The 16,253-nt window shown below is 32.0% G+C and overlaps 3 protein-coding genes across 3 annotated transcripts; 1 reads left to right on the forward strand and 2 right to left on the reverse strand.

The window, feature by feature from the left end:
- Positions 1 to 643: 643 nt before the first annotated feature.
- On the reverse strand, positions 644 to 1,645 carry LOC120144775 (L-type lectin-domain containing receptor kinase IX.1-like). Its single transcript, XM_039158751.1, has one exon. It carries the CDS (start codon positions 1,643 to 1,645, stop codon positions 644 to 646), a length of 1,002 nt encoding a protein of 333 aa, XP_039014682.1.
- Positions 1,646 to 1,777: 132 nt separating this feature from the next.
- On the reverse strand, positions 1,778 to 2,331 carry LOC120144776 (seed lectin-like). The gene is made up of 2 exons (XM_039158752.1): positions 1,980 to 2,331; positions 1,778 to 1,893 (listed from the first exon to the last, which is right to left on the reverse strand). Exons 1-2 carry the CDS (start codon positions 2,329 to 2,331, stop codon positions 1,778 to 1,780), a joined length of 468 nt encoding a protein of 155 aa, XP_039014683.1.
- Positions 2,332 to 9,443: 7,112 nt separating this feature from the next.
- Positions 9,444 to 11,650, forward strand: LOC120144777 (zinc transport protein ZntB-like). The gene is made up of 4 exons (XM_039158753.1): positions 9,444 to 10,194; positions 10,304 to 10,383; positions 10,921 to 11,185; positions 11,457 to 11,650. Exons 1-4 carry the CDS (start codon positions 9,444 to 9,446, stop codon positions 11,648 to 11,650), a joined length of 1,290 nt encoding a protein of 429 aa, XP_039014684.1.
- The last annotated feature ends 4,603 nt before the right edge of the window (positions 11,651 to 16,253 follow it).

Genomic DNA, 16,253 nt, shown 5'->3' on the forward strand with positions numbered 1-16,253 from the left:
TGACACTTTTCACGAACCGCCGTGTATTAGAACACCTCCGTCGACAAATTCGTATCGTCGACAAAATTTCACTATTCACAAAATTCACTATTCACATTAATAGTAATGAATAGTAACCTCACAAAAATTGACAAAATTCACAATCAAAAGCTCTGATTACCATGTGTTGGGGGGAAATAAACAGAGTACAAGTATTTTTCCTATAACCATATTAGTGAGAATGCGAAATAAAGGCGGAAAAATAATACCCGAAATTGATAACAGAGTTCAGCAAATTTTTCTTACGTCTCCGGACTGTTGCAGATCTTTTACTAAGAGAGAAAATTTACATGTGTTTACAAAACACTCACTACTCACAAGAAAACTCTCTAGTATTGGGAGAAAGAAAATGATTTTGGGACTTGGGATGATTTTGAAGCTAAATGAGCTAGGGTATTTATAGTTGAAACTTAGAGACTAATCTTTGAAAATACCTTAAAGTGCAATGACTAAAGTGAATTTACCCATTCCTATTTTCAACAAACATCTACTAAACTTTACCAAACTTTGAAAAACATTTTTCAAAGAAACATTTACCAAACTTTGAAAAACATTTTTCAAAGTTGGTTGCCAAACTTTGAAACAAACTTTTAACAAAATGAACCTAAAAATAATCTGAAACCGACATTTCTAACTCGAGAATGGGCAGCGAAACCTCAAAATTAAGCATGCTGATCACTTGTTTCATGGAAGGCCGGGAACTGCAATGCGGGTGAGCGCAACATAGCCCGATAATCGTCAACCGTTCTATCTGTTGCTTGTCGAAGTTTCCCTCTAGTCGTGGATCGGCTGCTTCGATAAGTTTTCCTCTTGCATAGAGTCCCCAAAGCCACTCCACTTTGTATATTTGATTCTCGTCCGCGTTCGGCGTTATCGGCTTTCGTCCGCAAACGATCTCCAAAACGACGACACCGAAGCTATAAACATCTGCTTCTTGGCTAGCTCGACCTGTTAGAGCATACTCTGGAGCCATATACCCGAATGTCCCGCCGATTTTCGTGCTCTGCAGTGCTTTCTCAGGGGACACAATCCGAGCCAAACTGAAATCTCCAAGTTTGGCATTCAAATCTGAATCTAACATAACGTTGCTTGCCTTTATGTCCCTATGTAACACACAGGGTTCGCATTCGAAATGCAAGTAATGCAACGAATAGGCCAATCCTTGGGCAATTTTGTACCTTTCGGGCCACATTAACGACCTTTCTCGATTGAAAAGATGTGAATCGAGGCTTCCGTTACTCATGAACTCATAAACAAGGAGTAGTTCCTTCTTTTCATGGCACCAACAGATTAGTTCCACCAAGTTCTTATGCCTCAACCGGCTTGTGATCGTTACTTCCGAAGCGTACTCCTTCACGCCTTGCCGAGACATCGTCGATATCCTCTTAACCGCGACCTCAGAGTCGACATCTTTCAAAGATCCTCGATAAACCGAACCAAATCTTCCCTCTCCAAGCTTCTGTCCTTCTGCGAAGTTATTGGTTGCCTTCACTAGTTCTGCATATGTTCTTTTCTTGGCTCCGGTAACACTCTCGAACTCGTCGTCCATTGACCGGAGAGCAAATCGTTCTTCTTCTTCTCCATTGATCCTCTTCTTGATGATCATGTATAATCCACCGAGCAATATGAATGAACCAAGAACAGCAAATCCCACCACAAGTCCTGTTTTGATTTTACCTTTTTTGTTCCCAGAAATCCGTAAATGAGAACTGAAACTCCATGAATGAATCTTGTTCGACTAGTGGTACATCCCCGTCGCCGATGCGAAGCCGAAAGTTGTCCATTCCGACAAGTAGTCCTTCAAATCAACTTCATACTGCAAACTCTGTCTGATGGTGGTATTAAACCAGAACCCTGTGAATGAAACATGTAGAATCTTGGAACTGGAATCATAATTTATCCAAGCATCCATTATTCTCCCATCCAAAACACGGTGGTACTCGAAACCAACGAGTTGACATCAATGCCGACATGGTACTGAAGTGAAGCAATGAAAAAGGCAAACCCTTCGGCCGGGGTAACGTTGCTTTGTTTTTTGATGGAGAAGGAGAAATGGGTGGTGAAATCCGCGAGGGTTCCCAATGATTTGTCCCAAAGATGCACTGGCCGAGTATATATAGCACGGCCGCTCCTCCAAGTGTCGAGTTTGGTGAGTTGGATCACTGACTCCATTGGAGCAGCGTCGCCTTTGTAGGTTATATCAACATTGCTGGAGTTAAAGCCGGTGAAGTTGAAGGATAGTGGAGCTGCTGAAGGTAATATTGCCATTAGAAACAAGAACTTAACATCCATGATCTTAAAATATGAAGAAGAAAAGGGAAGAAGAAACTTTCTTCCAAGATGATAATTTGAGACTCTGGATCGTTTAATAATGATTTCAAACTTAAATGGCTGATTGAAAGATATCGAACTTAGCGGGAAATGTCAATGTCTTTTCCAAATGTTGACGAGGGCCTTGGGAGTGGAACGCCTGGAAAGCCATTAGCGTAATCAAGGTGTATTTCACACAATAGTTTAAATGATTTATTTGCCAAAGTCAAATCCATTTCTTCTGTTGATCACTTACTAATAATAAATACATATATTAAACTGTTTTCCTTTGTGATGTGTCACGTTCATTTACAAACATATCTTGGAGAGGTAGAGTTTGTTCGCTTTATTACTTAAATATTCCATTTTATAAGAATGATTTTTTATTAAAATAATGTTTATACTATATAGAAATAGACAAACACATGATTTTATGTCAAGTGAAAATTTTTAAAAGTTATATTATAAATTTAAGAATGTAAATTATAAGTTTTATAGGTATAAAATTAAACTATCATTAAAAAATTAAAAAAATACTTAAATTATACGATAATTTGAATTCTGTGGAACAACCCAACATTCCCTCAATCCACCGCTATATATAGTCTACTGTATATTTTCTAAAAAAGTATTTGATTGACTCAACATAAAAAATCAGAAAAGAGGAAAGACTTAACTTTACCACATTTGATTTTTACTTTTAGATAAGTGATTTTGAATTTTAAACTTTCAGGATTTAAGGTTTAAAATCACAAGAGTTAGGGTATTTAAGGGTTTTCAAGCCAATTTATTAGGAATTTGGATCATACAATGAAATAGAAAATTATTCTATTCGAAAAACACTATCATTTGGTACCATTATTGCTTGCTAATTTGGTTGGTGTTCAAAGATCCAAAATTCTAGGGTTTATGTTCACATTAGGGTTTGTGGAATTGATGATGAATATTGATGTTTTTAGGTTGTAGATTCATTTTCAAGCTTGTTTAATGATTAAAACATGTTCAATCTCCCTAGAATTGTTTCTTTGATATTCAACCAAATTATAAGTTGGGGAAACTTTGTGTTTTGATGATATTTGATTAGGGCTTTGATTGTAGAGATGGTGTAAGGTTGGATGGGATTTCATGCTTTAATCGAATCAAAATCGAGCAAAATCATGAAAACTTAGTTTTGGAACTTTGAACCATTCGACCTTGGTCTTAAAGGATGAGGAAAATTCTGAAAAATTATGTAAGGACTGGAAATAATGTAGGAAGTATTATACAAGCCTTAGAAAAATTTGAAGACCATTTGGTATTTTTTGAAAAGTTAAAGGACCAAATTGGAAATTTTGGAAAAATGATGGGTTGTTGTGTAATTGTTCTATAATTGATGTACTATGCTGAAAATTAATGTTTAAGTTTTGAAATTGAAGTTAGGATGTGAAATTGGATTATTTTGGAAAACTTGTAAAAGTTGAGGTTTAAATCACAAATATGAAAACGTTGGGAGCTTAAGTGAAAATATTATGTAAACTTGGATTAAATGGAATTTGAGTGGTCAATTATAAGTATGAAAGTCAACATTTATGTTGTGACGTGGAAATTATATCGAACAAGCATCGGAAAATGTGTTAGAAATTTATTTTCCAAAGTATGCCTATGTTAGTAAGATTCTAACATTTGGTTTGAATTTGTATATGTTTGGTAATGATGTTCATTTAGATTGAGTGCTTGAAATCAAGATCAAATATTATTAAAGCTAAGGGGAAGCTTAAGGATGAAATGGGAACTCCTAAGGGAAGTTTGCAAGCTAAGGACACCACGTGAGTGCAAATTTAAATTGTACTTATGTTATCGAACAAACATTGGCTTGTGATGAGCTAATGACAGAGTTACTATGGTAAGGAGTGACTTCTAAAATGTCATGTTATTTGTGATGCATGCATATATGTGCATTTGGTGAGATAATAGAGTTAGTGAATAAGTTGAAAATGCAAATTGGTGAAATCTGTTTAGAATTTATGTTTTGGATAGTAAGTTTAGAAAATCACCATAAATTCTAAAAAAATATTAGAGAATGATTTTTATACTGTTGGACTAGTATAGCAGTCTAGTTTTGTTTAGAAAAAATGGAAACTGATTTGAGGTGTATACAAAAATATATGAACTTTTAACCGATGATATGTCAGAAAATGGGGCAGTAGATTTTGCTCAAAGCAGACTTTGAAAATTCACCATAAATTGTAAAAATTGAACTAGAATGAGTTCTTTATATGGATAGATTTTTATTTGAGTCTAGTTTCCATTGGTACAAATGGAATAACTTTTAAAGGTATAAATTAATACAAAATAATATTTCTTTAAAGGTAGTGCAAATTGCCGGAATATGATATTATGACAAATTTTTGGATTTAATCGAATTAGAAGCAAATGATCAAGTTAAAGCTTAGTGAGGCTTATATTTTGACTTCTATATAATGTCAAAGTGAGTTAAAAATACTTACATAACATTATACATGGATGTTCTTGTTTATGTTGGCATGATATTTATGTCATATATCATATATTTGACATATTTAGAATATGTCAAAGGTTGAATATAAAATGATTGATAATTGGTTATTATATATATGATATTTATCATGAATGATATTTCGGATATGAACTGTCCAATGTTAAATTATGATAATATACTTTGCCATGGATGAAAAAAATATAGACTATATACCAAAGTAAGTCATTGAGGGACAAGATATAGTTGGAATGCCATAGAGTCTAGCATCAGTTGCATATTGATTAAGCACTTCGATGCATATGGTGGGCACGACCATATGTGTAGCATTTCAGTGCAAAATAGTGGGCACGACCTTATGTGTAGCACTTCAGTGCATATAGTGGGCACGACCTTATGTGTAGCACTTCGTTTAATATGGTGGGCACGACCTTATGTGTAAGCACTACGGTGCATATATTTGACTCGAATACCCAGGGTCCTCATAGGATTATATTTGGGCTATGGTTTATTGGTTAATAAATGGAAAACATGCAAATAAGCTTACGAGCTTATGAGATAAATGACAAGTATATTGGTAAGAAACTTGATATCAGGTTATATCATGTTAATATATGATAATATGGTTGGAATACAGGTAAAGTGATCATATTGCATTGAATATGGTTATTCATTTAAATTTTTTTGTTGCATTACTTTAAATATTCATTTGATTGTCTCACTAAGTGTATATTTAGCGTGTGATGACTTTCATGCATAGGAAAAAAGGAAGAAAATGAGTAAGGAGTTGAGTTTGGCATCAATCCCCAAGGAAATATTTACAGGTAACAATGATAACATCCTACTGTGTTCTAAAAGTCTTAGTTGGCATGTATACGAAAATGAAATGTCTAAAATTTCTTAAAATAGTTAATATTAAATATAATTAATAGTATGAATAAATATTATGATTTTTCTCTGAATAATTATTTTATAGTAATTGTTCAAGTTATTAAACTTGAGATATTTGAATGAAACAAAATTTTACTTAGTTCAATTAAAGTAATATTTTGAATTTATGATGTGACATCTGTAACTCATATTGGTTTGAGTATACAGGTTATGGGTGTTACACAAGGCTCACATCAAAGAAAGATAGAAACGCTTCCAACTGATCCACACGACCAAGCCTTGGAAAAGAACATAATAGCAGCAGATATGAGACTACTTTTTGAATGGGATCATGATGTTATTTAGACAACATGTCTTCTGGAGTTATGACCGTCTGTCTCTTAACTTTCTAAAGGTTCTTGAATCGCGTCAATCTGATATCAGGAACTCAAGATACTCACATTTTATTGAAGACAACACATGCAAAAATTTCTATACATGATCAATACGAGATTTTGTAAATATTAAAAAATTTTAAAATTTTATTGATTATTTATAATGTAATTTAATATAGGATGATGCATTATCTTTTAGGATTAAATTTTTTATTTTATTAGGAATTTAGATTGAGTTAAAACAATTATCTTTAGTTTTTTTTAGTGTGAATTAAGATAGTATTTTATTATAATTTTCAAGCATTAGTCATACTACAACAAAGACTCCTTCACCCTATATAAAGGAGGCTCCTCCCACCACTGTAAAGACATCTTTTATTGAATACAATATATTGAGAGTTTATCTTTGCAAGTGTTAATTAATTGTGTCATCGAAGCTTTTTTTTTCATTAAGTTATTTTCAAGTTCTTTGTGAGAGATTTCCACACTTCAGTTTGTCTCTTCATTGTGATTAGGAGGGCTGATTAGAGACATTTATCGAGTTTGTCTTTTCATTGCGACTAAGAGAGTTTAGTAGGACAATTATCCATATATTTTTATCTTCCACAATTCCATCATCTTATTGTTCCATTCAAATCATTTCGCTTTCTTCATCTAGTCTAGAGCTTTATAAGTTTGATTCTTCAACAACAAGCAACATTCATTTATCTATGTTCGCATCTCTAACACAGAGATATCAAATCAAGCAACATCTTGTTAGACTCTAAATTCAATGCCAAGCTCACAGATTTTGGTCTCGCGAGGCTCGTGGACAATTCAAAAGGGCCATAAATTACCGTGTTGGCTGGCAGAATGGGGTACCTTGCCCCAGAGTGTCACATGGCTGGAAAAGCTAGCAAACAATCATATGTTTATAGCTACGACGTTATCGCTTCGAAGCTTGCTTGCGAACGAAAATCGATCGAACCAAAAGTCGGGAGGGTATAGTGAATTTGGTAGAGTGGGTTTGGGATCTTTATGGAATAGGCCAATTGCTCGAAGCTTGTGACCCAAGGCTTAAAGAAGAACTTGCAAAGCAAGAAATTAAGTAATTGATGATCGTGGGGTTATGGTGCAAGCACCCAGAAGAGAATTCGAGACCGTCGATACAACAAGCTCCACCATTGAATCTTCCTCCATTAAACCAATTTTCAAGTTACAGCAGTTATAGTTGTAGGACCAGTTCCGAACAGTTTACTTCATCATCGAGTTCTGCATCTGCATCTCTTTTGTTAGCTTCTCGAGATTGATTAAATTTCGTTTCATTTGTTTGTTGTAAAACTTGTATGTTTCTCCTATATGTTTTTTTTTAAAAGGAATGTCTCTCCTTAATGTGAATAAAAAGAGAAGTGTTTTTGTTATATATTATTTTAAGTTTAATGATATATGAGATCCTCAAATGTTTCTAAAATATTAATATGATTATTGAATTTCTTTTCACTTAATATGACGCTTAAAAAATTAATTAACTTGACCTTTTGACTAATGGAATCTAGCATTAACGATTATGATAATGATGTATCAGTTCACGATGCTGATGTGATAATCTAATGTGCTAATGTGACAGTCCACAGTGAATGATGAAGTGACAGTCCACAGTGAATGATGAAGTGACAGTCCACAGTGAATGATGAAGTGACAGAGGAATTAAATTGGTTTTTTTATTGAGTTTTGATGGTTAAATTATTTTTTTAGAAAATTTAAAGACTAATTTAATTTTTTTAAAATTTTAAATTTATAATTATAAGCATAAAAATATTCAAATATTTAAAAATTAAAATATTAAAATTAAAACTAAAATACTAACAAATTTAACTAAAATACTAAAAAATATTAAAAATTAAAAAATTATCACAAACTATAAAATAATATATTATTAATTATTAAAAATAAATATTATATATATATACACACACAATAAATTAATCATATTTATAAAGCCGAATGAACAAAGTCAATATACTTTTATTTTCATATTCATGTCAACCATCACCATATATGTTATACACTTTTATATCATACATGTACATATTTTAAACATGATTTTATTACCATAAGATTATATCATCAGTACTCATGGGCGGAACACAACATAGACATATGGGGCCAAAGTCTCCCAAAAATTTTAAAATTTATGATTTAGATCCTTAAATTTTTTAAAAATTTTAATTTAGCTCCCATAAAACTTTTAGAAATTCAAATTAAGTTTTAAATTTCTTACTTGAACTCTTCCCAATATTTTTAGAAAAAAAGTAAAACCCTTCAATTTCTTTTAAAAAAAATTAATTTAAACCTATAATTTTTTTAAAAAAAGTTTAAGATAGCTCCCAAAACTTTTAGAAATTCAAATTAAGTTTTAAATTTCTTACTTGAACTCTTCCATAATTTTTAAAAATTCTCATTAAACCTCTCAAATTTTTAAAAATTTTAGTTAGACCCCAATATTTTTAGAAAAAAGGTAAAACCCTTCAATTTCTTTTAAAAAAATTAATTTAAACCTATAATTTTTTTAAAAAAAGTTTAAGATGATCCTCCAAAATTTTACTATCAAATTCCGTCACTATCAATACTTGTATAAAATATTATTATTAGATTAGTCAAGACTAAGAAATATTTTATGAGAATTTTATTATATACTTAAAATATATGATAATCATATATATATATATATAATTTATAATTTATATTTACATTATATTCACAAGTCGTGAAAATAAATCATGAAAACTCAAGAAGGAACAGCTCGACACATACAAAAAATCTGTTCCGAACTTGAGGCGAATCTTGAGCATTTTCTCTCCCTCCCGCTGCAATTTGCTGAGTCAAAACAAAAGGGATTCACACATAAAATTCTAAAACTAGAAGAAGATAATAAAAATCACTGAGTTCCCATGAATATAGGTCTCTCCCCTGTTTCATCATCTCATGAATTATCTATATCTTTCCAGCTTTTCACTTCTTGGTGTCAATCTTTCTTTCTTCTTTGATCTCATAAATTTTCTTCTTTGCCTGTACTAATCATGACTAAAGCCGAATTGTGATTAGTATTGGCAGATTTTGTTCATTCCTTTGTTCTTCTCAAACTGTTTTTTCTCATTCTCTGCTATTTTCTTCTTCTTCTTCTTTTTTGAAACTTGAAAAAGAAAATCTACATTTTACCTTCAAGAAACAGTTTTTTCTTTGAATGATCTGAAAGCCCTAATTGGGTTTAATTGAATAATTGAATTAGAATTTTTCTGAGTTGTGAAATCTTGATTCGATCCATTGTATTCTGTACACATCATTGGCTAAAAGTAATGAATTTAGCTGAGGGAGTACCGTCTGGGGATGGAGAAACTGTGGGATTGGTCAGGCAGTCCTCTTCTACTGCATTTCCCGTCTCCGACAAGCTTCTGACACGTCTTCCCGGTATGGTGCGACAGAAGGCGTATTTTTTCGACGGTCACGGGAATTATTTCGACAAGGACTGGGATCTTACCGAGGGTGAAGGCAAGGAGTTTTGTTGGTACCATGTAGAACTTCCGAAAGTGAAACAAAGGTGTTCTCTATCGGCACAATACCTTATAGATGTTCTTTGTCCACCTTTGAAGCTCCAAGACATTCTCTCACTCGTTAGCAACGGGCCGTTTTGCGGACATGTGGACGGAGCGCTCGTCTTTCGGGTTAATTCACCTGGCCCTGCCTCCAGTAATTTTACATTTAGGATAGCCGCGAGGATCACTGAGAATTCGGTGATCACCGTGTCCCTGGGACGTGTTCCGAGACTAGGCTTCTCGCCGACCGGTCAATCTCTTCTCTCGGAGATTCCTAGTGTCGAAAATTCGTGTAATCATAGAAGAGTGACGGGAGGGAGTGGGATTGTTATCAAAGAACATGTACTAGAGTTCTTGTTCACAATGAGCCACCCTGAGGAGGCCGATAATCCGGTTCCGAAATCCATCTCGAACCTTGTGGTTCACATCATCGACACGCACGTCGATCACCTTCAGGATGTCGTTACGAAACTCGAGATGGAGCTAGAAGCAGTGGAGTTTGAGTTGGATAGAGGTAAGTAAATTTTGTATAAACTTGCCTGATTCCTTGCATGTCAAGTATGAACTGCACATTTTATCTTAGCAATGAAGTTATCTGTAGATGAAGATCTGGTTCATCTCAGGTGGATTTGCTTTGAAGATGGAGATGCTAGACGATAGACGATTCCCCAAAATGCATCTAAATTTGCAACGTCTCCTGCAGGTAATTTGTCTTTGCCTATGAGAATCCAGGCTGTGCAATGAAACCCTATTTTTAAGAGTGTAACTAAACATAGCAATATCAATCTGATCGTGAACCGTTCGTATAACATTCATTTATGTATTGACTCATTTATAAGCTTGTTCATCGATTTGTTTACTCGATTCTTTTTTTTTCTTTTATTTTTTATATTTTAAATATTAGTGCAAGTAGAGACTAAATTAAACATATGATGAACTTTGGAGTTTAAATTATGATTCCCAAGGAGCTTAAGGACTAGTGTTATAATGTCATGATTTTGGCGATAATGTTTGCAAACGATAAATGAACATGTTGGCAAACGTTACACGAACATGTCACGAACGTTAAATGAACGGACATAAATATTTTCAAAAATAATCAAACGAACATGATATTAAAATTTTAACGAATATGAACTTAAAAAATAAACAAACGAACACGAACATAATCTTATTAATTCAAGCTCGATGCATTTACAATCCTACCCTCTTTACTCATATTTGTTTCTTCAAATTTCAGGTGATTACCCACGGAGAGCAAGTTTTCCCCCTAGTCAAGGAAAAATGTTCTTCGAAACCATGGTTTTTAAGCCAAGACATCAAATCCCTCGAAGGGTTGATCGAACGGTTGAAGAGGCTGAAAGAGAACGTCGGATTTTTATCGAACCGTGTCACCGCCATTCAGACAGGTTTAGATACATGGCAGTCGGAGCAAATCAACAAAAAACTCTACTACCTCTCTTTTCTTTCCATCGTATTTCTTCCTTTATCAGTAATCACTGGAGGTAATACTTCGATTTTTATCCATATCATAGTATTGAATTGTGATTGCGACTGTAGTTATGGATGTTGCAGTCATTTCAACTTAACTTATTTTTAAAAAATAACTATAACTCAATTTCCAGATGTAGTTTGCAATGTCGTGATGATCTTAAAAACCGTTACAATACGAGCGCTATATTGTGTTACGGACGTATTTTAATACTATGATCCACAATTCTCCCTTACTACCGACATTCGAGTTGAACTCTTTGTGTTCCATTGAATATTTTTCAGTGTTCGGAATGAACGTGGGCGGAGTTCCATGGACCATGCAGAACGAGCCGGAAGTAAAAGACGGTTTCATCAATGTCATGATTCTTTGCCTAGCAATGTTTCTTCTGGTGTTGTTGTGCTTCCTCTTCCCCACTTTATATACCAAAGCGACGGCCTGGTATAAGAAGTTGGTTTTCAGGTCAAGTAAGGACTGACGGAGAATATTATGTTAGAAAACTTGAATCTAGAAATATATATTAAAGATTTAGGAGTACAAAATTTCAGGTTTGCGGACTTAGTTTATCAATAGAAAATACTTATAATATATGATAATTTAAAATTTCTAGAGATGTGATGGTATCCCATAACAACCTCTTCGGTTCATTCCTCTCGGACATTATCCACGTGGACAACCGTCGGAATCCACGAAAGAGGCTGTTGCATCGGGAGCTCACCGGAAAAAGGTGGTGTTTTTCGTTAAATGTAAGCCGGTTCTGTTGTATGCCCTATGCCCGTGATCGTTCCTTCTTTTGAAGGTTTAACTTTAAATGTGATTTTTTGTTTAAAATTTAACTGTACAAAAAATCTTTTTTTAAGGCTTTTTGCAATTTAAGTTCGATGCTTATTGTAAATTATCATTTCTGTTGTTTTGTATATTTGATGATTTTTCAGTGTATTATTATTTAAAATATCTTAATGTTATCTAAGTTTATATTAATTTAAATATATGTTTAATATATATATATATATATATTTATTTATTTTAAAAATGTAAATATTGCGATGAAAATATTTATCAAACTTGGTTGTATCATCATAAATCTTCCACTAAGAGAAAAATAATATGCATCTTTCGTATGGAAAAGCATCTCAATGATAAAAAGAGATTTTATGAAATAAGGTAATTCAAATTTCATGAATCTAATAATTATAAATTTGATGATAAAAAAAATTATGTGAAGCGATAAAATAACGGTTAAAAGAATAATTGTTATATCTAGAAATTCTGATTTCGAACACCAACGACTGTAGAGTATTTAAGCATTTATTGTTAAATGATTAAAAATCTCTAGAATAGATATTATCACTTATAATTACTCTAGATTAATAAAAATAGGGTAAATTATACAATTGGCCACTAAATTATTTAGACTTTTTACTTTTACCACCGATCTTTCAATCTTGTCAATCAAACCACCTAACTATTTAATTGTTGTCAATCAAATCACTTGTCGTTAGAGAAGTGCTGACGTGATCATTAATAAAATTGGTATAATTATACATTTGGTCCTTAATTCTATCAATTTAATCTTAATTTAAATTTAATTTAATTTAATAAATTAATATTTCAATCAGAATATGATATGTGTCACAGCCTTATTTAAAATTTTATTTAATTAATCAAATAATTTTTATCCAATCAAGTGGTAACCTGATTGAATGGAAAACTTATAAAAGAGCTTTCAAAGGGTTTAGAGAGGATCAAATACACAACCAACACTCAACAAAGCCATGCCTCAACCACGACACTATCCTATTCATTGAGCTATTTTCTACAACATTTTTGTGTATGCTATTAAAATTAATGGCATAAAACAATAGTGATGACAAGAATTGAACTTAAGACATAAAGGTAGATTGTGATCAACCTAACCATCAAGATAAATTACATATTTTTTTTTATCAGTTTAAAATATTTATATATGACAGATATGAGAGCACTTAAACCATTAAATCTAATAGACAATATTATAGTTAATAAAAATTATTAACAATATTATTTATTTAAATAATATTTTATATTATATTTAAAATATTTTATATTAGATCTATCTAAATCACATATTGATTATTTGAAATTATCAACAATATTTTATATGTGATTTATTTAATATTATTTATTAAAATATAATATTTTATAATAATTTCAATCACATATTTTTATGAATAATAATATTATTAATATTTTATATTAGATTTATTTAATACTAATATTAATATTATTTATTTATTATTTTATATTATATTTATTAAATATTTATATATTAAATATTAGTAATAATATTATTAAATCACATATTGTATATTACATTTATTTAATGTTTTAGGTATCTCTTTCATATATAAAATATTATAATTTAATAGAATATGTGATTTAGCCTAGCCCTAATTTCTAAGTGATACCCAACCTACCATATAATCCCTCAAAACTTGTCATAACAATTTTATTTTCTTTTTTCCTTTCATTATTAATAATAAAATATATGAGTAATGTTGTAGTAAATTTTATAATCAAGAGACTAGTGCATTGGATGATTAATTTATTAAATTAAATTAAAATTAAAATTAAATTGATAGAATATATAAATATCAATGACTTTGCATCTCAAAATGCTATAAGAAACCGTTTCTTATGAGAATTTGTGTATGTTGTTTTGTAGGTGAGAGGCGTCAATTTTCGATTGAGAGAAACGATTCTAAGAGATGATTGAAGACATAATAGGAGTAAATTGAGTGAAAAATTGTGATGTCTCTTTATATATTTGGTAAAATAATGTTGGTTAATGTAATAGAATCTACTCGTATAATTTTTAATGAAAAAATTTGTTTGGCTTTTACCGAAATTTATTCATGAATTTTAAGTTATTTTTTAAGGGCCCTTATCTCTTATTTTGCCTAGGGCCCTTAAAATGTCAGGAACGACCCTGACCACATTCAAAATTTAATGTTAACTTTTTTTTTAAAAAGTTTAGGTACTAAAATGGAGTAAATTTGATAGTTTGGGTACTAAACGCGTTAAGTTTTTAACAGTGAGATACTAAAATGAAACAAAAATTAAACGTTATGTATGGTTATAAAAAAAATTAAAGTTTAGATACTCAAACAAACTAAAATTGATAGTTTAGGTATTAAATGCGTAATTTACCTTAAGTATGTTGTGCCATCATTAACATTCATTTATAAATTGTGTTGAGTTAATCGATCGACGGAATCGGCCAAGAGGGGGGTGAATTGGCAATTAAAAATTTCGTGGAAGCTTTTGCAGAAAATTGAAAGTAATTGCACAGCGATTTACAGTGGTTCGACTTTCTCAAACAAAGTCTACGTCCACTACCTTAGCTATCCACACTAAGGATTTTCCAACAAATTCACTAATTTGTTCTTTCTTTTGAGGCCAAAGAGATAACCTTACAAAATCCCTCAAGAGTATACCCCAACTCTTGAGAACACTCTTTTTCCCAAAGAGAAGATTACAAATTTGCAAACTTACAAGAAAACCTCACAAGGTAAGATGTTTGCACAATTCTAGAACAAAGAAAAGAACACTCAAAGATAAATACAATTGAGTACAAAAGTGTTCTTGAAAGCAAATGAATATTGGATGAAAAATAGGCTTGAAATGCTCAAACTTGAGGTTTGATGCTTTCTCTTTGATTCTCTCTTGATTCTAGTTGCTTGATGTTTCTTGTTATTGATCAATGGCTTCAGAACTTGTTTAAATACCCCTTGAATCAATTCTGAACGTTGGTGATTAATTAGTGGAGTCAATAGAGCCATTTAAGTGTGAAAACAATTAATTTTTCTAGGTGGAGCGTCTCATGCATCGATGCATGATGGAGGATGCATCGTGCATCAGTGTAAAATTTCAAATATTTGACCGTTGGAACACTTGATGCATCGGTGCACCAAGTGTGCATCGATGCATGAAATGCATTCGATGTTGAAAATAGCCTGCGTGCATCGATGCATGGCTTGTGCATCGATGCATCAAATGCATTCGATGTTTTGAAAATATCCAGAGTGCATCGATGCATGGAGAATTCATCGGTGCATGGAATGCATTCGATGTTTCAATTAATTCACTAATGCATCGATGCATCACCTCAAATAATTGAATTTAGGCTTTGATTTTGGTTCAAAATACTTTGTGAAATTTTTTTTAAAAATTGTTTAAGTACAAATCACAATTTTACACATTTAGTAAGGTTTAAAATTGATCTTGAAAAACTTGGAGTAATAATTTGATATTCGGGTTAATTGAATCGAATAAAATTGTAACATCATTTGTAAAATCTTAAAATCATTTAACTTAATTTGTTATATTGAAATATCAAAAATGTTTTCAACAATCTCCCCCTTTTTGATATAACAAAACATTTGAGTAATTTTAAGATTTTTTTAAGAAATTATTTTTGAAATCGATTTTGAAAAACTTACTCCCCCTTACTATAGCACATCTTAAATTTTCTCCCCCTTTTTGTTAAATCAAAAAGACTCTATAAAACGTTTTAAACAAGAATTTTGAAAAAAATTGCCAATGATTTATTAATAATAGGATGCTAAGATCACAATCAAAAGAGATTAACCATTAGTTTTCACAAACAATATTCATAATAAAATGTGAAATGGCATAATTTGGTCATAAATTTCTAATGATGCAAAATTAATAAACAGAAAGCGTTAAAATGTCAAACCAAATATAAGTTCAAGCATCCTCAAACAAACATCCAACAACTAAGAAAATCCAAGTTTTAAGAACAAGAAAGCATGGCAAGTAAGTCTACTCCATCAGAGGATCAGGAGGAGGAGGATAATGAGCTCGAACTTCAAGAGTCAGAGCATCCATACGATCACGCATCTCCCCCTGAAACTCAGAAATCGTAGACTCAATGGAGGCAAACGTAGATCAAACGACTCTAGAAAAGATCGAAATAAGGTGGCGTTTGATCATCTTGCCGAGCTGGTACTTCCTCGTCAATATCTCATAAGCCTTTGAAGCTCTGGATCATCATCAGCGTCAGGAGTGGAAGAGGAGGA

The sequence above is a fragment of the Hibiscus syriacus genome, unplaced genomic scaffold (genome assembly GCF_006381635.1).
Source record: "Hibiscus syriacus cultivar Baekdansim isolate YM2019G1 unplaced genomic scaffold, ASM638163v2 tig00110890_pilon, whole genome shotgun sequence".
NCBI classification, from domain to species: domain Eukaryota; kingdom Viridiplantae; phylum Streptophyta; class Magnoliopsida; order Malvales; family Malvaceae; genus Hibiscus; species Hibiscus syriacus.